Below are 21,252 nucleotides of genomic sequence, written 5' to 3' on the forward strand. Positions count from 1 at the left end.
GATGCCGGTGTCTGCGGCGATAAGGCCTCACAGATGAGCAATGTGATTGGATTAGCAGGCCTTTTGAACAATCTCTGACTGGCCGTTCGCCGGCGGGATGCAAATTAGCTCCTCAAGACGAAGGCACGGCGTTGACCTTTATTGGGCCTGGCGGAGTGGACGGCGGCGCGGAGGGAGGGAGGGAGGAGGTTTGTTACACGGCGTTAAGACGGTGAAGAGTGAAAGTGTACTTCTCTTCCTCCTCTGGCCCGAACCCCCTCCGCTCTCCGGCCAAGTGTCTCCGCGACGGCGCCGTCGCGCCTTCCACGTCCACCTCCCGGCCCGCCGGCTGTCGGTCCGCGTCTGCGGGAACGCGGCGTGCGATCGACTCCGACAGCCGGCGCGCGCTCGGGCCCGAGAGCACCGGCGCCGCGGATCCCCGGCCGATGTCGCTGTTTCCGCGCGGCGTCGGCGTCCGCGTGGAGGAGAAAGAGAGTTGCATCACACTTAAGGGGAAACCGTCTCGGCGGGTTTAGGTCCACAGACCTGCAGCGCGTGCTACCTTTTGGCGGCGGACCTGCCTGCTCGCCGCGGGGGGCGGCTGCTCAAACCGGCACCGCACACTGACCTGAATGTGGCGGTCCGTTGGGTGCACGTGGAGTAGCGTCCAAGAGATCCCCGACGTGTTGCGTCTACCGCTGGGTCGCGCGGGCCTAGGCTTCTCGGCGGTAAAGCTCCGTACGGTCGAGTGCGTGCACGTGGACACGCACGCTCACTCTTGCGCGGTCACACATTCTATGTGACCTCATGCTGCCGGCGGAGGAGCGGCGGCAGGTAGGAGCCGTAAGTCATGCTCGATAAATCCCGCCGCGCTTCCAGAGAGACAAGGTTGTTTTGGGCGTGGAGTAATGGAGGGCTGGGCGGACGGGCGGCGGCGGCGGCGGCGGCGGCGGGGGTGGAGAGGAGACGCTCGGCAGGCAGCGTGGCCCTTCTCTCACCCTCCTCTTCCCCCTCGGGGGGTTTTATCCGCCCATTTCCTCCTCCTGTGCCAGGCCCCGGGGACGCCTTAATGGCGCCATGTTCCCTGTCAGTCAGATATTTAAATGGAAACCGACCATGAAAGTATGGCTGCTCGGGGCCGGCGCGCTCCGCCGCGTCCTTGCTCCGAGCAGCCGGAGTCAAACGCGGAGGCCCAAAACCGCAGCCCCGAGTTCCAGACGAGCCCGGGGAGCCCGGCTCAATCTGCAAGTTTAATATCCCCCATCTGGTTTGAAACCTGTTTACCTTGCAGATTTGATCAAGGATACTGATGCAAATGGCGTCCGGGGCTCCTCGCGCCGGAAACCTTCTGTCCAGAGGTTCATTGATTCATGCTAAATGGGTTCAGGCATCATTCTTAATCACTCACTTGACTCAATTGATATTGTCCTAATCACAAGAGAGTATTGGTTTCTCCCGGCCGGCCCGCGCTCCTAGCCGGGCGCCGCCGTGCCTTTGCGAGTGTGTCGCGGCGTCGGGGCGTCCTTCTCAGCGCTAATAATCATCACCGTGACAATTGACAGCTGCGGGTGGTCGTAGCGACCCTGCCCGACAACCTAATTTAACCCGCCAATAAATCTCCGTGCCCAGTTGGCCATTTTAGCTGTTTGGCACGGGCCACTGTAAATTCCCCCTAATTAGATCCTCCCTCTGCTCCTCCCACTATCTTCCCCCGTCTTCCCTCTCTCCTCTGCCGCTCCCCCTTCTCCTCCCCTGCTCATTGGTACATATGCTCCTACACCTGGCCTGCATCGTTACCTGTTTACAAATGACCAGGCAGGTTCTGCTGGCTTCAGCAGCCGCCGCCGCGCCGGGTCTCTGCTCGGCGCCGCAGCCTCCCCTGTGTCATCATTAGACCTCCGAGCTCATGTTTGCTTAATATCATAATCCGGTTCGCCTGCATTTTGCTCTCTTCAGTACTTAGCTTTAACCCCTCCACCTCCACCGCCCCACATCTCTGACCTCATGTGGACCGAGTTTTGGAATTGATATTAACAGAAACAATTAGTAAGTGTGTGTGTGTGTGTGTGTGAAATATCTATATACATTTGTGCACACACACACACACACACACACACACAGAGCAGCATTTAAAAGGCCAACAACATATTTCCTTCTTGTTGCTATTCATCTAAAACAAGGGTTGAGTGTGTATGTGTGTGTGTGTGTGTGTGTGTGTGTGTGTGTGTGTGTGTAGGTGGGTGGGTGTACATGACAGTGTCAAGGCTAATGGTCTCAAGAAGGGGCGCCAGCCTGAAGATTTATGCCACAAATTAGTCAAATGTGATCAAACAGCAACCCAGTTAATCATGCAGGCCCACGTTTGTCCCGGCTTTATCTACAGCCGTAATTATGGACCGGCATTCCTGTGACGGGCCGGCGGCGCGGCAGCACAGCCGTGGCCCCCGCAGGCTGAATTTTGGGGGGGTGGGGGGCTGCCATGCAGCGTTGTCATGTTGATGAATGTCTTCGGGGGTCGGGGAGTATTTTAAACACGTAGATGCTTAACACCCCCTCGCGAGCGCGTGGAGTAAAGGCCCCGGCCCCCGCAGGACCGACCCGCGCCTCACTTCCAGACCGGCTCCTTAAAACCAACGGCGCCCCGGATACGTCTGGTCCCCCCCCCCCCCCCCCCCCGGTTCCCCCCGTCCTCTCTCGGCCCCGCGGGGCCGGAAGCGCGGCGGCCGTTAAGAGCGAGCAACGCCGTAAATCCAATCCATCACATGACTTCCAATTCATTATGAGTTAAGTGTTGACTGGTTCAAGCCAGCGCCGTCTCTGCAGCCTCTCACAACTTGGATTGTGGGAATCATCCTTCGGTATTCTGTTATTCCAGGCCATTACCCGGTGGGGGGCTGGCGGGGAGATATGTGCTGCAGTTGGTGATTGGAGTGGATCTCCTCCCTCCCTCTCTCTCTCTCTCTCTCTCTCTCTCTAAAACTCTCTCTCTCTCTCTCTCTCTCTCTCTTTCTGACAGCCATTTTAAACACTCGTTTATGCAGCGTTTTTAATATCAATAAGGGAAGCGGGCAGGCAGGCGGGCAGGCAGCGGTTTCTTATAAACACACACGCATACACACGCACACACACACACACACGGGCACGCTTGGTGACACAGACACACACACACACACACACACACGGCCTGGCTGGGAATCAGCAGCCTCCATCTCCCCGCTATGACAGGGTGTGGTAATTATGTCTCTGTGAGAGTGTGTGCTGTTTGCCGGGTGAAAAATGATAATGGGGTGATTTTTAAGTGCCATATCTTCCGCGCGGGTAATGAAAAGTACTTTTAATCCAGTCCGAAGGAACAGAGGGGTGGAGGAGAGGAGTGGCTGAGCACAGGAAGCAGAAGGGCCTGTTGTGATGGGAGGAGAAGAGGAGGAGTGACGGAACGAGAGGGTGGAGGAACGCTGATAGCAGCCCAGGAACCGGGCCGAGGAGGGACCTCTGGGAGGGGGGGGCGACCAGAGCATTCGTCGCCTGGTGTGTGTGTGTGTGTGTGTGTGTGTGTGTGCGCAACAGGGCCATGCATCGTGCCAGGGGAATGCTCAAACCCTGGCATAAAGCTGGAGCTCAGCAATTAGAATAATTAAAAGGGAATGACAAGCTTTGAGTCTGTACTCCTTCCCCTCTCTTTCTCTGCTAATCTCCCTCACACACACACACACACACACACACACTTGCTGTGAGCGTGGTTCATGTCAGACAGCTTCCTGTCAGTGATGTCAGGTTAACAGACACTTGTGTGTGAGAGGTTTGCAGTGGGAAACCCCTCCACTGTGCCTCTCAGTCCTCACACACACACACAAAATCCCTTTCATTTGCGTGCATTAACTCTAACATTCAGCCAGGAGTCATGTGCGACCAAAGGCAGGCAGCGGGGATTAGGGAATAACTCCCTCTCGGCTTCGAGTTGAGGGTTGAATTCCCGACGGTGTTGTCCGCCTGTCCTTCTCCCGCTGCGGCCTCGGTGTGTCCGGCAGGTGGAAAACAACCTTCATCAACGAGAGGACTTCCCCTGCTTTCGGGGGTTTCAAAAATACATTTGATACATACACCCACACACTCACACACCCCTGAATGTGTGTGTGTGTGTGTGTGAGAGAGAGAGAGCGAGCAGAGAGTTCACTAATGACTTCACACCCCATTAGCGCCTTTGCTTGATATGTCACACTTCATTATGTACTTAGCTCGGCGGTGCGTGAACCTGGCGAGTAGCGGCCCGTCGGAGGGCCTTCTTCCCGCGACTCTTCTCTCGGTGGTCTGCAAACCTTCTCATCGGGTTCCCGGTGAAGCTTTACCTCTCTGGTTTGTGTGGATGAAGGCATCCAACAGGGGCGGCAGCGCGCTCGCGATGACTCACCTCGGCAGGAACCGCCAGGAGCCCTGGCGCGACGGATCCGTAGATATTGAAGGTCACGTTCGGACGCATCGTCCAATATGGCCGCCGGGGATGGAGCTCAGCTGTTTCACGCTCGCGTTTGGTCGTATTCCAGAAGCTCCCGTAGCTTTCGCTACGCGTGAGCCTTCTCCTTGGATGTTTGGATCTGGCCGAAGCTCCTCAGGCTTCGTGGAGGGATCTGATATCAGATCTGGTTCTCCTCTGGTGGGATCCATGAATCCGTCAGTCACAGAGGAAGCTCTGCTGTGGTAAACCATCCCCAGATCCCAGGTGTGTGTGTGTGTGTGTGTGTGTGTGTGTGTGTGTGCGTGCACACGCTGCTGGTTGCGCTGTGCAGGAAGCACATCTGTTTTAATTCACGCTAGAAAGACAAGGTGCGGCGGGCAGCTTATTTTTATCAGACGGTGTTTATCTTAATTCCCCTCCGCCCCCCCCTCTACCTGTATGTGTGTGTGTTAGCTGTCTACCGGGCCCCACGCATGCACATACAGTTACCTTGGTGCCTAATACGTGATGATATGACCGTGTGTGTTTTGCGTGGTCCCGCGGAGGGGCTGCTGCTCGGCTGACCTTGGCGCTGTAAAGCCATCTGTAATGCAATCAGAGCGCAGGAGAGGAGCCGCTCTGACAGGGAGGACAAAACAATCTAATGGACGCGGCCCATGCTAACACGACACTGCATGCATCGTTTCACAGCGTGTGCCCCGACACACGCACACACACACGCACGCACGCGCGCGCGCACACGTGTGAGGTCAGGTGCAGATGCCTCCAGAAGCCTGTGTCATCCTGTACCCAGATCTGAGCTCCCCGTGACCCCTGTGCGGAGAGTGACAAGCTCTTTCAGGGGTGCGACCTTCTCCCCGTGCTGTTTATCTTTTGGGTCACGTCCTGCCCTCTAAGCCCTGACCGCTGACCTTTGACCCCGGTCCGTCAGGCTGCAGACGCCAGCGCCGAGCTGACAGCTCCCAAAGCCCACTGACCCCGAAAGCAGGGGAGACAGGAGGGGGGGGGGAGGGGGGACCTACCTGCTCGGAGGGTCAAGAAGAGAGGGAGCGGAAATACATTTTCTCGTTTCGCCATGAAAATCAAATGGAGAAGAAAAGAAGGCACGGGAGGACGGAGGAGAGGGTCGGGGGGGGCGGAGGACAAACAGCTGAACCCTGCTGTGGAGGTCACCGGCTGCCTGAGGAGACAGGGGCCTCAATTTTAGTCCCTACATTAATGGGCTTTACTTATAGATGCACACACACACACACACAAAGGCGAACATAGCGGCTGCAGGCTAGTCCAGGAGAACTCCTTCTCCACAGGGACCCGGAGCTGGTGAGAACACAGCTCGGACTCTCATATCCTATTTATACATCCTCCCCTGTACATTACAATCCTATTTAGCTCACCCTGCTTCCTACACAATCCTATTTATGGACCCCTCCACCCGCACACACCCCTCTCCACCCAGGAATCCTATTTGTGTGCCCCCTCCTCCTGTATGCAGGTGCCATCTATCCAAACGGCTGCCTATTGGGTGTGTGTGTGTTGCAATTCAGATGTGTGTGTGTGTGTGCGTGGTCACCGGTGATTTGTGTTTTTAATGTAAGTCTGAAATTGGAGTGCCCCGGAACGAGAGAAACACTATTCTTGGACTCGGGTCTGCAGAGACATCCGTCTTCCTCCGGAGCTCTGAGGTCTCCTTTCCCCGCAGACGGAGCGTTTTTCCTCGCCGCTGCGACGAACCCGACATTTAAGGCTACGCGTCCTCCCCGCGCCTGCATGCAGGCCCTCGCGGGGGGGGGGGGGGGGGGGCGGCAGCTCCGCCGTGTTCGTCGTGTCGCATTACCCCCCTCGGACAGCCCGGTAATCCTCCCTCATTGTATCTAAAGGTGGTCCTGCCCGTCCAGCGCCCGTCACCCCGCCGGCGTTACGAAGCCCGCTCATTCTGTTTGAAGGCGGGAGATGAAAGCGGAGCGGCGGTCGGCCTGACGGAGGCCGTAATAGCGGCCGACGCCGGCGAGCCGGTCGGAGGACGGAGGGCCGGGACGTCCCTCCGCCTGACAGGAATTAAGGAGGAGGTGAAGGAAAGGTTGACGGAGAACCGCCTGCGAGCGTATTTGCAGAAGGTTTTCTGCTCAGAGGCGGACTTCCAGAGCAGAGCAGAGCCCCCCGCCGGCTGCAGGGAGTCCACAGCAGATGATATACAGTGTCTCCCGTTTGGCAGACATTTTTATCCAAACGCACGGCGGAGTGAAATAGTGTGACCGAGCTGAATTTATTAATCATTCAATTAACTAAATGTTCCTCCTCGCTGTGGCTCAGATGAATGGACTGTCAGTCTTTAATGCAATCTAATTCTCAGTCCACCTCCAGAGAGATGCTGAGAACTTAACTGCTCCAGCAGCCCTTCATTTTGCTCGCCCCGCCGCCGCCTTTCACCTGCATCACTCACTCCCAGTGCGTTTGTGTCACCCTGGTTCTGCTTTATTATTTTCCTGCGTCCCGCCGTCTAAAAAGGGATTCTCCGGCCGCAGAGCCGGGCTGTAGCGGACCGTCTCCGTCTCCCCTCGCCTCTCCTTCTGTGTCTTTGGGGCCAGCTGGTAAAGACGGTCGGAGCAGTCGATCGTATCGCACTATCAGGCCAGTTCAACCATAAATTACTTGCAGCTAACAAAGCGTGCTGCTGTAACTATTACACCGGCAGTCAAAGTCACCCCGGCCCAGGCGGCTGGACCACAGCCTCTCACGGGGGGGTGGGGGCACACACACACACACCCACACTCACACACACCCACACACACAGTCTCCCAAGGTGTGTTTCCAGTCCACATCAACCTCAAATACAGCTGGAAGACACACAAGGATCATGGTTGAATTCTTCTGGTTGAGATCTGATTCCGCATTCATTTCCGTTCCCAGCGCCGGGATGGTTCTGAGGGCAGTGGTAAATATGACATGTCGCTGTTTTCTATCAACTCAGGTTTGAAATATGACGGGCTACATCCAGTAGGTGATGGTGGGTAACATCCCATCATGTTACATCCATGGAAAAAAAAAAACACATGCGATCTCTTCTGAGCTTCGTTGCTCCTCCTTGTTGGAAGCATTGGTTTGGTCCAACTGGTCCACCCGACAATGGAGTTACATCCCATCATTTGGTGGGTCGCATTCAGTCTTGTGATGGGTCACATCCAAATCCATAAAAAAACAAAAAAAAACAAAACAAATGTGATCTAAAGAATTCTTCAGGGCATCATTGCTCCTCCTTGTTGGAAGCATTGGTTTGGTCCGGTTGGTCCACCCGAAAGGACGCATACAATGGAGTTACATCCCATCACGTGGGGGTTACATCCAGTCTTGTGATTGGTTGCATCCCAATCCATGGGAAAAAAAAACACAAACACATGCAATCTAAGGAACTCTTCTGGGCTTTCTTGCTCCTCCTTGTTGTAAGCAATGGTTTGGTCCAACTGGTCCACCCGACAGCATGCATACCCGGACAATGGAGTTACATCCCCTTGTGTGGTGCATCACATCCAAATCCATGAAAAAAAAACCAAACAAACACATGCGATCTAAGGAATTCTTTGGGGCGTCATTGCTCCTCCTTGTTGGAAGCATTGGTTCGGTCCAGTTGGTCCACCAGAAAGGATGCATTGCCGGGAGTTACATCCTATCATGTGGGGGTTACATCTACCGTAATCTCTGGACTATTGAGCTTACCTCAATATAAGCCGCGCCGGCTAGCCGATTGCTATCGCGGGCTTCTTCCTCCACTAAAACCGTCAAAGTCGTCTTCTTCGGTGTCAGAGTTGAACGGACTCAGAATTTCCCGGCCATTTCATCGGTCTGATGTGACGAGGATAAGTGTTTTAGTGGCATGAAGCTCGTTAGCCCCCCCCCCCAGAAAAAAACTCCATATATTAGCCGCATCGTTGTTTAAGGGAAAAAAGTCACGGCTTATCATCCAAAAATTACGTTAGTCTTGTGATGGGTTGCATCCAAATCCATGGAAAAAAAAACACAAACACATGCGATCTAAGGAACTCTTAGATCGGGGCTTCATTGTTCGTTGGAAGCATTGGTTCGGTCCAGTTGGTCCACCTGACAGGATGCATAACCAGACAATGGAGGCTTGATGTGAGGAGCCTGACTTTTACTGAAAGTGTCAGCAATCAAGCAACGTGGTGAATGTTTTGTTGTTGTCCTGTTGTCTCGCCGATCTACTGCTCAGCTTTTAGACCGCCTGCTGCTGTCTCGCCTTTCTGTCTTTTTACCTTCACCTTCTCAGGAGCATGATGGTTAGAGCCTCAATCTCATAGCTAGAAGGTCCTGTGTTGAATCTCCATGTTCATCTCCATTCCCACTGAGGTTTGGACCTCCAACAGTAAACACCCGTGTGATTCATAGCTTGTCTTTGGACGTTCTCAGTCATCCAGGTCATCGTCGAATCTTCATTTCTATATTGTCTTCCCTTGAAGACATTCAAGAAATTCAAGTCCAGTTGCCACGACAAGACTATTTCCCATCTTGGATTATGATATGGAAACACATCACATGGGAACATGAATGTTCTCCCTGTCAGAGTGAGGAGCCCGTGGTTCTTGTTTCCTCCTCGGCAGACCGAGGAGTAGAGTTTCATGCACCGAATCAAGATCAGCGTGATCAGCAGAAACACCGGAGTCTCCACGAAAAGCTGGACCTGCCTCCGCTGGCTCCCACTTAAATCAGCAGTAGGTGTCAGGATGACGGATACCCGTGGAATGACCAAACTATGGTCTGTAAGTGAGCCATTAGCGGGACGTTTTGGGCTTCGGTGACAAATGCTTGCTGTTCTGCGGCGTCCAAAAAGTGACCTCTCCAACAAGAGAGGGAAATGCCAAGTTCCCCTCATTGAGATGAGCCGTTTATATATCCACCCACTTGAAAACAACATTTCTCTGGTGAAAAGTGCCCGGGGGTGAATATTCAGATACTCCAAGGTGACCTCGGAGGAGGTCGCTAGGAGCCGTGCTGACTCTGGACTGTAGATGGTTTGGCCCGTGAGCGGAGGTCCGGCTGCACCTCGATAAAAAGACATCAAAGTAGTCTTTGGGCCGGCTCTGTTATGATTTAACATATTACCGGAATTTCCGAACTATTGAGCGCACCTCAATGTAAGCCGCACCGGCTAGCCGATCGCTATCTTGGGCTTCCTCCTACGCACTAAAATCATCAAAGCCGTATTATTCGGTGTTGGAGTCGATCGGACTCAGAATTTCCCGGTCATTTCATCGGTCCGATGTGACGAGGATAAATGTTTTGGCGTTGTGATGCTCGCCAGCCCCCCCCCCCCCAAAAAAAATCCATATATTAGCCGCACCGTTCTTTAAGTGAAAAAAGTCCGGAAATTACGGTAATTCCTTCATCATCTACACCGATTATCATGCAGTCAGGGTTGTGGGGGGCTATCCCAGCTGTGATTGGGTGAGAGGTTCAGTCTGGACCAATCGCAGAGCCTCACATTGAAACATACAGCCATTCACAGGTCACGCAGAGACATCCAAGCAGTCACCCTCTCGGTCTCCAGACCACCCTCTGCCTCCTCTGATGAAGCGGTGATTGTAATGAACTCGTCGTTGTTCCGTAAGTGTTTGGCGTCCGAGGTTTGATGGTTTTAGGTGTGATGATCTGCCTTCCCGTCCTGGATGCGTTTGCTTCATGAATGTTTGTCTCGTTCTTCGCCGGCCCTCCGCCAATGATGACTCAGTGTCGGTTTGAAAGCTGAGGAACAACGGCGTCCATTAAATCAGAGTGCGGGACAGAAAAGCCGCCGGTACGACTCTTACTGGCACCATATTGCAGGCATTCATTTCAGGGCAGCGCCGTGTTTGATGAACGCCGCGGCGGCCCGGGCCGACAGGAACACATAATCACCAAACAATAGCACCGTTTGTCTCGCCCCTTCTGAAGGAATCCGCCGGATTCCGCCAAAGTTAGACAGCTAATCTTTGGCCTTCGGTTTGGCGTGGAACAGAACACACACACACACTGTTTTATCTTCATCTTCATCACCTTGGTCTTTAGCAGTAGATCTGGAGGTGTTGTATTTCTATGCGGAAAACAGATGTCTGGAGAGGAGGCGGAGTGTCTGGGACGCCCCAGAGAAGCTGTGCCGGGGAGCAGGGTTGCGAAGGAGGCTCCTCCGCTGGCGTGGAGGTCCAGACTGCAAAGGCAGGTCGACCCAAACTCGAAACCGACCCCGGTGGCTCCCGGCTGTTGAGAGATCAGAAGCTTTCGCTTCAGCGAAACAGAAAAACCTAGTTATTCCCGTCACCTTGTTCCTCGGGTTCGAACCCGAAAGCACCATCGGTCCCGACCGGGTGGGTGGACACGGGTGTCCGCGCCGCCATCTAGCCGACGTGTTTTTGCAGGAACCTACCCTTTGTGTCAGCAGGCCAGGGCTCCTGGAGGGACCTGGTCTTGACCTTTCCTCCAGAAAGCACCTGGCACATCCAGAACCAGCTCAGAAAAGGCAACGCTTGTCATGAAAAGTCCTCCGATGCTTCCCGAAGATAATAGCGTAGGTCTGGGAGACCTCATGGAGGCTTCGGGGAGTCAGTTTGAAGATTTCCAGGACCTGCTGGGGTCAGAGGTGGACCAAACGTGGCCTGCAAACATCTAGGCTTTAGAGGAAGCAGCTCCTCGGCTGCAGCTGATTCCAGGTAACCGCGTTGATCTTGTTGAAACCTCATCCGTGCGCGGAAGACACAAGCAGCGTGCAGATGGCGCGGGCACACATACACACATACGCACACACCGCCCTGCCGTGGAGCTCACCCACAGGGAGCCCGCGCGCGTGGCTGTCCGAGTGCACGTGGAGGGACGGGAAGTCTCTCCGAAGGTGATCCTCCGCCCGTGCGCGTGCCCGTGCTGCCGCCGAGCGCCGGTGTTTAACTCTTTGCCGGCCCCGGGACGTCTCCGGCGGCGGCGTGCGCAGATCGGTGTTAGCGGCTAATTGCGAGCGTGTTGCGAGCGCGGGCTCTGCCCCGAGGTGAGTGTTTGTACACACACACACTGCAGCAGGACAAATGAGAACACACCCCGCCATCTGCCCAGGAGACACTCCCTCACCTTTTCCTTCGGCTGCTTTCATCCCATTCTTATTCCCTCTTCAGCCTCCCCACTCTCCCTTACGCCTTCTTCTCCTCCTCCTCCTCCTCCTCCGCTCCATTGATGGTCAGCTCCTCCTCTCCCGGTCCACTCTCTCCTCCTTCCTCTCCTCCGCTCGGCGGCCTCCGTCTCTCCGTCCCCGCGAGGTGACCGGACGTGTGTGTGTGTTTGCGAGGCGGGGGATGCAAGCTGTCGGGGTGGGTGTTACCGTGCACAGACCACAGTCTCACAGCTTTCAGTTCGTGTGTGTGTGTGTGTATGTGTGTGTGTGTGTGCGCGTGCGATCCATAGGGGCTGACACCGAAGGTGACCCCCGGGCGGTAACCTTGGAGACCAAGTTTATTAAAATGAATTTGAGAGGAGAGTCCATCCTGACAGCAGCATAATTACAGCGCAGGGCATCAACACTAATTTATGCAGCACGCATTCATCCGGTCAGGAGTGCCAGGATGAGGTCAGTGTGGACACACACACACACACACACACACGAATAGATGCGCACACCAATCGTCACATGAACATTCCAGAACGCACACTTTCATACTGATCTACTGAAACACACAGATACCTGTGGATCTATTCGCCAGTAAATAGGGTTCTGTGTGTGTGTGTGTGTGTGTGTGTGACCATACCGAGTCTTGCCGTAGTGACGGGCCTCCCCTGGCGCTGCGCGGTTTGTCAGCTGACCCCGGGCTGTGAAGTACGGACTGCACGTGATTGTGCGTGTGGTGGATTGGTGTTTTATATTTAAAAATCATTTTGTTTATGATTCATCATTTTACGATTTCTTCTTTATTCGGTCGCCGTCGTGGAGCCTCTCGTGGCGAGGTCACGGCGGATTCTTCAGCCATGTCCTCACAGACACAGGGATGGCGGATGAGAGGGTGAAGGAGGAGGAGAGGGTCGGGGGGGTAGAAGTCTCCGGTCTCTCCTGTAACCAAGGTGACCAAGGGCACGCTAATCTGTCCCATTAGCAGACTCCCATAACGCTACCGCTAGCTGCTCTCCTGTGACGTGTTCAGTGTGTGTGGAAGTGTGTGCGCTTGAAAGAGAAGACATGTTTGTGTGAGTGTGAGTGTGTGTGTGTGCGCGCACACGTGTAGTGACAATTCCTCAGTTGCTCTCCTGTGAAAATGACACGTTCCTGCCAAATTAATGTCATTACTCTGAGGGTTTAATGGGCCAGCGCTGCCTCCTGGTTCACAACAGGACCTCCCTCTCGTGACCTTCACCTGACCTCCAGCGCACAGGAAGGAGATGGAGGTGACAGGAAACGGCTAAATGCCAACGTTTTCCCCTTGAGTTCGGAAGACGAGGCCCGGTCCGGGTGCGGGGAAGGTAGCGCCCGGCGCCGGAGAGGCTCTGGCCCGTGGACTCATCGGGCTCCTCGACCAGCGCCGCCATGGGACCGCATCTGCTCCGGCTGGATCCACGGCCCGTTCTCCATCACGCTCCCGCTTTCTGTCGCCATCCGGAAGGTCGGCCCACGTTGAGCCGGGATCCGTCCGAAGGTCCTACTTTGCCAGGCGCTCGCCGCTCAGGGGATGTTTGGTTTGTGCGGATCATCTAAAGGAGTGCGGTCCAGACCTGCTTCGCATGGAAGGTGTCAGGAGACGCTTGGATCTGGATTAGACTCTACCGTCTAAGTCGTCCTGGGCTGTGGCCTTGCTAGTTTCGGATTCAACGAAGTGCCGGATGTTGCCGCCCGAGCGCTCGAGACGCAATAACCCATCGGTTGCGGAGGAACTTGTCCAAAGTGCTGGAGTGAGCGTCTTGTTTGCGAGCCTCCTCTGCTCCAGGCCCGGAGCGAAGCTGTGTGAAAAGTAGCGGCGATCTGTCTCGTGCTTCACTTTCTGCCAACACCGGAATAATGAGTTTATTTTTAAATAGGCATCTGTGTGTTTGCAAGCGTGCACATTTGCACGGTGTGTGTATGGATGCGGCTAACACCGCCGCGCGTAATGTTGCGTGTGTATTTTTGGGGGAGTGTGTGTGTGTGTCAGGTCGCCGCAGGAGACCAATTAGCCGGCGCATCAGTGGGGAGGTGAGCGTACACACCTGTGTGTGGCCCTATTACACCGGCTCATCACACACTCAAACACTGACACACACACACACACACACACGCGCCGTAGCGCTCTGCTCATCATAAAACACACACTGACACTCGGAGTCCCTTGGCCGTGCCCAATAAGGCTTCGCCGTGTCCCGCGCGCACACACACACACACACACACACACACCGGGACGCTCCTCAGTAACCTCATCGGTCGGGGTAAGTTACGGTTCACATCAACAGAATAGACCTCCGGCGACGTGAAGCCGCCCCGCGTCGGGTCCCGCGCCCTCCGAGCCCAGGTACGGCGGGCGGCCAGGTGAGCGGCGAGCGGCGCCTCACAGCCGATAAAGCAGCCGGGTCTCTTCATGTATAATTCAGATGTTTTATGGCCGCCTCCGCACCCATATGGGCGTGTTAAAGGAAGACGGACGCCGTCTCCGACCGGAGAGGAGCACTTTTAAAAGCTAATCCCGCCGCCCGAGTCCTGCACCTTTTACTGCTCCTCTTTAATGAATAGGTGTCCAATAAGGCCTTTTATTGTCTTAGCATATGTTGCTTTTATTAGGGGAAAATAATTAGGTTGTGCGGATCACTTCGGAAGTCCGCTAGCGAGATAAAAATGAGATAGTTTCACAGTCGCTGCGCAAGTCCTTCTGGCTCCCAGTCGTTTTCCCCTTGGATGCCTCGCGTCCCAGCCATCCCATCTCCTCGTCTCCTCTCCTTCCTCCCCTCTTGCCCCCCCCCCCCCCCTCCTTCTGTAATCCCTCGCTTCCCATCTGCCGCCGCTTCCTCGGGTCGGCGTGCATTCGGCGGGAGGCCGATCCGCGGAGAGAGAGACCCGGTGCGGGAGGGTAATCGCGCCGCTCTCTGCCTCCAAGAGGTGTGTCGTGACACCGCGGAGAAACGGGAATGTGGCGGGACTCGGAGAAGCGTCTCCTCCATCCCGTCGTCTCTCCCGGGGGAGGCGGCTGCCCCGGAGGAGGCGGCAGCCCTCAGCCCGCCGGCAGCAGGTGAATCGGGGGGTTAATCCAGTGACGAGGAGGGCGGGCGTCCTCCGCCGAGCCATTAGCCGTCCACGCCGGAGATGATTTCTCCCTTCTCTGCTAACTTTTGTTAGAATCGCACCAGACTTTTAAGGAAACCGGCGGGTTCCTTTGTCCGCCTCGACCTCTGGCCCGCCTCAGGTGGGGGTCGGGTGGTCGGGGGGTTCTCTGAAGTTCAGTCAGAGGTGCTTGAGCTGCTAATCTTCTCTCCTCCTGGTCCAATGACCAGGCTGAATGGAGGTGAGGCCCAGGATTCCCCCTGCAGCTGGGCCCGGCACGCTCAGCTGGGCTGTCAGCTCGCACAGGCTCACACACACACACACACACACACACACACACACACACATGCAGAAGATAACAACATACTTACCTTAACCACGTCTTCAGGCTATAATTCTATTATTAATGCTATCAGGATGCGTTGTTTCCGCCTTATGCAAACATATCGTCTCTATTATTCACACACGGTGGAAAAAAAACAAGCCGTGCACATGGAAGACAGCGTGGGTGTGATTTCAGTGGTTATTTATTAAATGTAAAATATCTTTAGCACAGATTAAAAATCAGACACCTCCATCTACTTTGAACATCACATTTGGAAAAAAAAAAAACGAAAAAACAAAGAGAAGAAAAAGGAGAAAATGAAAAGTAATCATTCCCGGAACGGAGCCGCAGTCGGTGCGGCGTCCCGGCCCGGAGGGTCGCTCGTCCCCTCGCCTCGCGGAGGGCTGAGGCAAAAAGCCTTCTCGGGGGGGATCGGGGGCCGCGGGCCGGGGCGTACGTTGAGATGCATGCTTTGGCCCTCCCGCACGGGACGGACGGGAGCGGCGTTTGCGCGGACGGTCGGGTCCGTCTCCCCCGGCAACACGCCGGTCGTCAGACCGAGGCCGGGCTTTATCGGAGGGGCCAAATTCGGGGAGGGAACTTTGCGCCGCCAGCGGGAAACGTGCCGCGTATCCAGGCGGTCTCGGCCCGGCCCTGAAGACGGCGTCCCGGCGCCGCCCTCTCCTTCCGCTCCGCCTCAACCCTCGCGTGACACACAAACGCCAAGCCGTCCGGATGGCGAGCAGAAACACAGAAGGACAGGCAAAGGAAGAGAACCACCCACAAGAGTAAGGAAACAGGAAGACTCTACACACACCGTCCAAGATATTGCCTGACAATATTATCAACACATTTTTTATTTCCACGTTTTCTGTTTTCTACTTTTTATATTATTATTCTTTTTTTTTTTCTTTTTCCAGCACATGCCATATGAGAATGTGGGGATTATAAAAGTACCTGAAAGAATTGCTAGGAGTTCAGCATGCATAGCCGTTTGTATTTACAGGGGTTTGTACAGGGACGCGCCCAAACAGACTGCTCTACAGTACTGGGTTCGTTCAGATCCGGGGCGGCGGGGGCGGGTCAGCGGTAGAACTACGGACGGGACGGGGGGGGGGGTCACATGCAAAGGGGGTGAGAGGAAGCGGGGACAGCTGAGAACCACTGGGATGACCAAGACACACAACAGAACACGGCAAAACACCGATAGCCGACACGTCACGTCTCCCGGACACGCCCGCCGCTCTCGGCCTCAGCGGGGACGGAAGACCCGGGTGTCGTCCCGGAGCCCCGACGCTTCGCTCCGCTCTCACGCCGCACCGCCTGGGATCTCGATGCCGCCTCCATGGCTTGTTATTAGTCGGGATAATTTGGGCTGATTTCGGGCGTCCCTCCTTCTCCGGCCCCTCTGAGCAGTGAGGAGCGGCTGCGTGGAGTCTGCAGAGTCTCTCCGCTAGCTTCCCTCTTTGAGGGCACGGCCTCGCGTCGGAGAGCTGGATGCGCGTAATCTTATTACCCCGGAGATAATTCAATAGTAAAAAGCTAATGCCATATTTTTTTTTTTTTGGGGGGGGGTGGAACCAGGTGGCGAGTCAGAAAAGGCCAGTTGCACAGCAAGAGGCAAACGTACATTCATAGATGGAACACAAAAGGGGAGTATTGCAATTACACGTCAGAGTCCTGATCCCGCTCTGACAAAAGTGGGGACGGACCGCCGGACCGGATCAGGACCTCCGGGGGGATCTGGGTCTCTGAGCTGGGCCGGAAACATCTGCAAGGGGGCGGTGTCGCATTTCATCCAGATCCTCCAGAATGTTTCCCCGCGATCCGTTTTCGTGCGGGCACACGCGCCGGCACGCACGTGGGACCGTGTGCGGTTGTGTATCGGAAGCGCGGCCCGGCGTGCCATTTCCCTAATGTCATCGGCCTTATCCCCCGCAGAGGTCAGGGGTCAAGTAGCGAGCGGGATGAGCCGGTGGGACGGGAGCCGTGAACGCGGAAGACGTGGGCGCGCGCAAACAAGTTAAAAAGGCGTTCGGCTTCCAGACAGCTGCATCAGATGCCCCCGCGCCGCCGGGCGACTTCAACCCAACCTGCGAGTCGGAGACACTGCCTGGCATTTGTCCGTCTTTGATACGGCGACATGTGACGTGGGTGAAGTTATCGGCCCGCTGGCAGGTGAGACGGGCAGCGCCGCCGGCGTTTCATCTGCTGTTTACCAGCTCTCTCATCACACCGCACTTCAAACACGCTCAATCTGCTGCTGCCACGTTACACACCAGGGCTCCTCCTGGCACAACTTTACTTACAGCTTAGAAGGAGTATCTGCACATGTGTTTGTGTGTCTGTGTGTGTGTGTGTGTGTGTGTGTGTGTGTTTGTGCGGGCGGCGCTTCTGAGCTTGTTGATGAGAAACATATTTCTTGGAATCTAGTATCTGTGTACTTTGTGTTTGCTGCATTTGCATTTTGTGCATATTTAGAGGCATGAAGGCTGCGGAGGCTCACAGCTGCTCCAGGAGCCGCTTCAGACGCCGCCGCCGCCGCCGCCGCCGCCCGCCGCCCGCCGTGGCCGTCTTATTACGGGAGCGTATGTACGTCTGTGTGCGTCAGCCATGTTGGAGTGCTGCATGCGGAGAGTTGTGCCAGAGCTGTGTGTTAAACACTCGTCCTCGCCCTCCCCCCGCCCCCTCATCGGGAGATAAAGAGGTGAGCCATTTCATGTGGCCGCACAGAAGTCGTCTCCAGCCCGGAACGCGCGGGGAAAGCTGTCACAGCAGCTTTTAGTCCACATGAAAGATCCCTCTCGGAGCGGCGGGCTGTGTGTGTAATTCTCTTTGACATGTTTATTCTGCCGCCGTTTCAACTTTCATTTTCAAATGTCAGAGGGATCTCTCTCTCTCCCCCTCGCTCTCCCTCTCTCCCTCCCGTCGGAGAATATCCCCGCTAATTACCCACTGATAGGTCAGGGTGTATTAGAGAATTTAGCAGGTCTTCTGCAGGGCCTCTGGGCTCCAGACGCCGTCCTCACACTTTACTTCACCGCAGAGCCAGAGAAGACTTGCCGCAAAAAGACGCCATAGTGTGTGTGTGTGTGTGTGTGTGTGTGTGTGTGTGAAAATACTGCTTATCAACCAGTCGGCTATGGTTGGAGTCGTACTGGCATCATTCTGGCCGAACCCGTAGAAAATATACACTTTTATACGCATGACGTTAAAACCTATTCCTTTACAATATTCACAGAAGTCCTGGTTTCCCTGGCGATTCCCGTCCCAGCAGGAGCTGCTGCAGACGTCCTGTACGACGCACACACGCACACACACACAGACACACACACTTGTGTGTGTGTGTCTGTGTGTGGCGTGTTGTGTAGGCAGAGGTCCTGCAGGCTCCCAGCATAGGACTAAATAAATAAATATATGTATATAAATATATGTACATAAGGGGCTGGCAAGGAGGGAGGGAGGGCGAAGCATGTAGAGTCTTAAATCTTCCGTGTGTGTGTGTGCATGTGAGTGTGTGTGTGTGTGTGTGTGTGTGTGTGTGTCAGAGGAACGCCTCCTCCTGATCCTTTGGTCCTGTGTTTGTGTGTCTACAGCAACAAGGCGCTGCCACCACGGTTCTGTGCGCCGTGGCCCCGGAGCTGGAGGGCCTGGGCGGCATGTACTTCAACAACTGCTTCCGCTGTCTGCCGTCCACGCCGGCGCAGGACCAGGGCGCCGCCGCCGCCCTCTGGGAGCTCAGCGAGAGGCTGGTGGCCGAGAGGACGGCCGGCATCCAGGCCCTCTGAAGGACAGCCGAGGGGACGGGGGAAGGGGAAGACCTTCAGACTGCACTGTGCAGGAGAGCGTTCAAACCACCGGTGTGCGTGTGCGTGTGTGTGTGTGTGTGTGTGTGAGAGAGACACTCAGAGCGATGTCACACACACACACACACACACACACAGTTGGAAGTGTTTTCCCCGTGTGGATCACGGCGAGGGGGGTGGGGGCTGAGGGGGCGGGCAGATCCCAGGGTCCTAGTTCTCCTCGCCGCGGGTGTCCGTGACCTCTGGTGACCCCGTGTCCTCGTCCTTCTCCTCCGCGACCCGTCCTCCCGCCGATGATCCGCTCCGGGAAAATGCGTGCGGTTCCCCGCTCGGCGCCGTCCTCTCGCGAGCGCTCTGCAGATGTGGGTCTCCTGGGGGGTGCGAGATGTCGGGGGTCGGGCACAAACACGCTGGAGGTGTGGTCCTATGTACACTTCTTCTAAACGTCCCTCTGCTCTGTACAGTATTTACAGCATCCTGATTTCTGGCCTGTGCTAACGGGGCGTGGACGCCACATCTTCTCACCTTGGAATTTGAATCACATTGATCTCTAGCAATTTGGAGGTCTTTGAGTTCAATGAGGGTCTCTGATTCTGCGTCGGGCGGATCGGGAGAATGCGGGTGTTTCGGTCTGCCGGGATTTGTCTCGTGATGGTTTCGGATGTGGATCTGTGGACCGAGGACGTGGGGGTTCCTCGGAGCCGCTCTCAGGACGCTTTGAGACATTGTGCTTTGTGGCCACCTGGGGTTCCTCGGGCCGCTCCTGAAACACCGGCATTCCAGTATGGTGACATCTGCAACAACACAAGACACACCGGGGTTCAGTGAGACTTCCCTCGCGGCGACGTGGGGCTTCTTCGTGGCACCGAGGAGGCGGCGAGGAGCTGAGCAGACCAACAGGGGGAGATGTTTCTGCAGGGAGCTGCTCATGGAGGGGAACAAGACTGTCTCTAAGGGAACGTTCATGTATGCAAACCCCGACACTCTGGTGACCCTCTGAATAAAAGTCTTCTCCTTCACCCACCCTCTCCTCTTTGCTGGTGCACGGATCACGCGGTGCTGATCGTACACGCACACACACACGCATAAACACACACACTCACGTGGACAAGAAGATGCTCCTGTATGGCTTCTCAGTTCCTGCATCAGTCTGTTCTCTGACTCACATCCGGTGGCCACACGCACACACACACACTGAGACACATAGCCTGGACAGCGCACACACACACACACACACACATGCACGCACAGCAGCGGGTTATACCAGATCCCTCACACACAAAGCTTCGGATCATCTTCTGGATCCAGGCCGGTCCCTCAGAGTCTCAGGAAGCTCATCTATCGCGAAGTGTGAAGAGGCGGAAGGTCCGGCCCGGCTGTCCAACACCATCCTATCAATCAGGCCCTATCGGAACCATCTGATAGATAATCAATAAGCTACACTTCCTCTGAGCGGAGGAGGAGGAGAGGGAGGCACGGCTCTCACGAGAAGGACCTTGATCCCGTGACCCTTCTGGCGAGACCCGGATCACACGGGTCCTCCTGGGTCCTCCCCGTCGACGCCGCCGCCTCCTCCGGCTTCTCCGGTTCCTCCGGTTCGGGCTCTAATTGTTTACGAGGCCATTTCATTTTCCGTGATTGTTTTTATTCCCGTCCTGATTAATTCCGGCTCTCGGAGAACGATTATGAGCCGATTGATTTGATTGGTCCTCGGTGTGGCGCCGCTGGCCGAGCCAACGCCATGTTGCCATTTTGAGCGGATATATTTAATGATCACAATCAATGTTAGAGCTCTCTCCAGACTCCACTAACTCAATAAATATCTGCCTGGAGGAAATTTACCATCTCACTACGGCCGCCAATAAAGTCCTGCTCTCCCCTCCCCCTCTCCCTCTCTTCCTTCCTCTTCCTCTCTCCCTCTCTCTCTCTCTCCGTCTCCTTCTGAGGATGACATCTTCATTAAATCTATGGATAGATCCGGCTAAGCAGCGCCGTGGAGCCGATCACGGTGTTATTTACGGCGGGCCGTGCCCCTGCGAGGGAAACGTGCCGCGGCGGGTGTGTTTCTTCTGAGGAGGGTGTGTTTCTATTCCTTCCGGCGAAAGGCCTCGTGCTCGTGAAGGAACCTCGGCCGGGATCTTTCCACCCGGACGCCGCAGCCGCGACACGCCGACCGCTCCGACGGAATTCCCCGGAGGCCGAACGGATTCCGTTCGGATCAAGATGGCTCCGGGTCGCCGTCCCCAACCTCTTCTCCGCCGTCTTCGTCGGAGCCTCCGCTCCGCGTCCTCGCTGCGAGACGGCGTGACCTTGTAAACCCTGAGTTATTTTACCCGCCATTGTGAGAGGAGGAGAAAGAGAGGAAGACCTCCTTCCTGTCAACGCTTTCAAACACAAAGAAAAATGAGCGGCCGGGCCGGAGCGCCATTATTAGCCCCTGTCTGCAGAT

At 55.6% G+C, this 21,252-nt stretch overlaps 1 protein-coding gene across 1 annotated transcript in view; it reads left to right on the plus strand.

Moving 5' to 3' along the window:
* The window catches only part of wwox (WW domain containing oxidoreductase), a 101,898-nt gene extending 82,076 nt beyond the window's left edge, over positions 1 to 19,822 (plus strand). The window contains exon 9 of the mRNA XM_086162952.1: positions 18,594 to 19,822. Coding sequence (XP_086019078.1) covers positions 18,594 to 18,785 — 192 coding nt within the window. The 3' untranslated portion in view covers positions 18,786 to 19,822. The remainder of the gene's footprint in view (positions 1 to 18,593) is intronic.
* The last annotated feature ends 1,430 nt before the right edge of the window (positions 19,823 to 21,252 follow it).

This window comes from Fistularia commersonii, chromosome 17 (genome assembly GCF_037954325.1).
Source record: "Fistularia commersonii isolate RoL2024-O1a breed Wild chromosome 17, RoL_Fcom_v1.0, whole genome shotgun sequence".
NCBI lineage: Eukaryota > Metazoa > Chordata > Actinopteri > Syngnathiformes > Fistulariidae > Fistularia > Fistularia commersonii.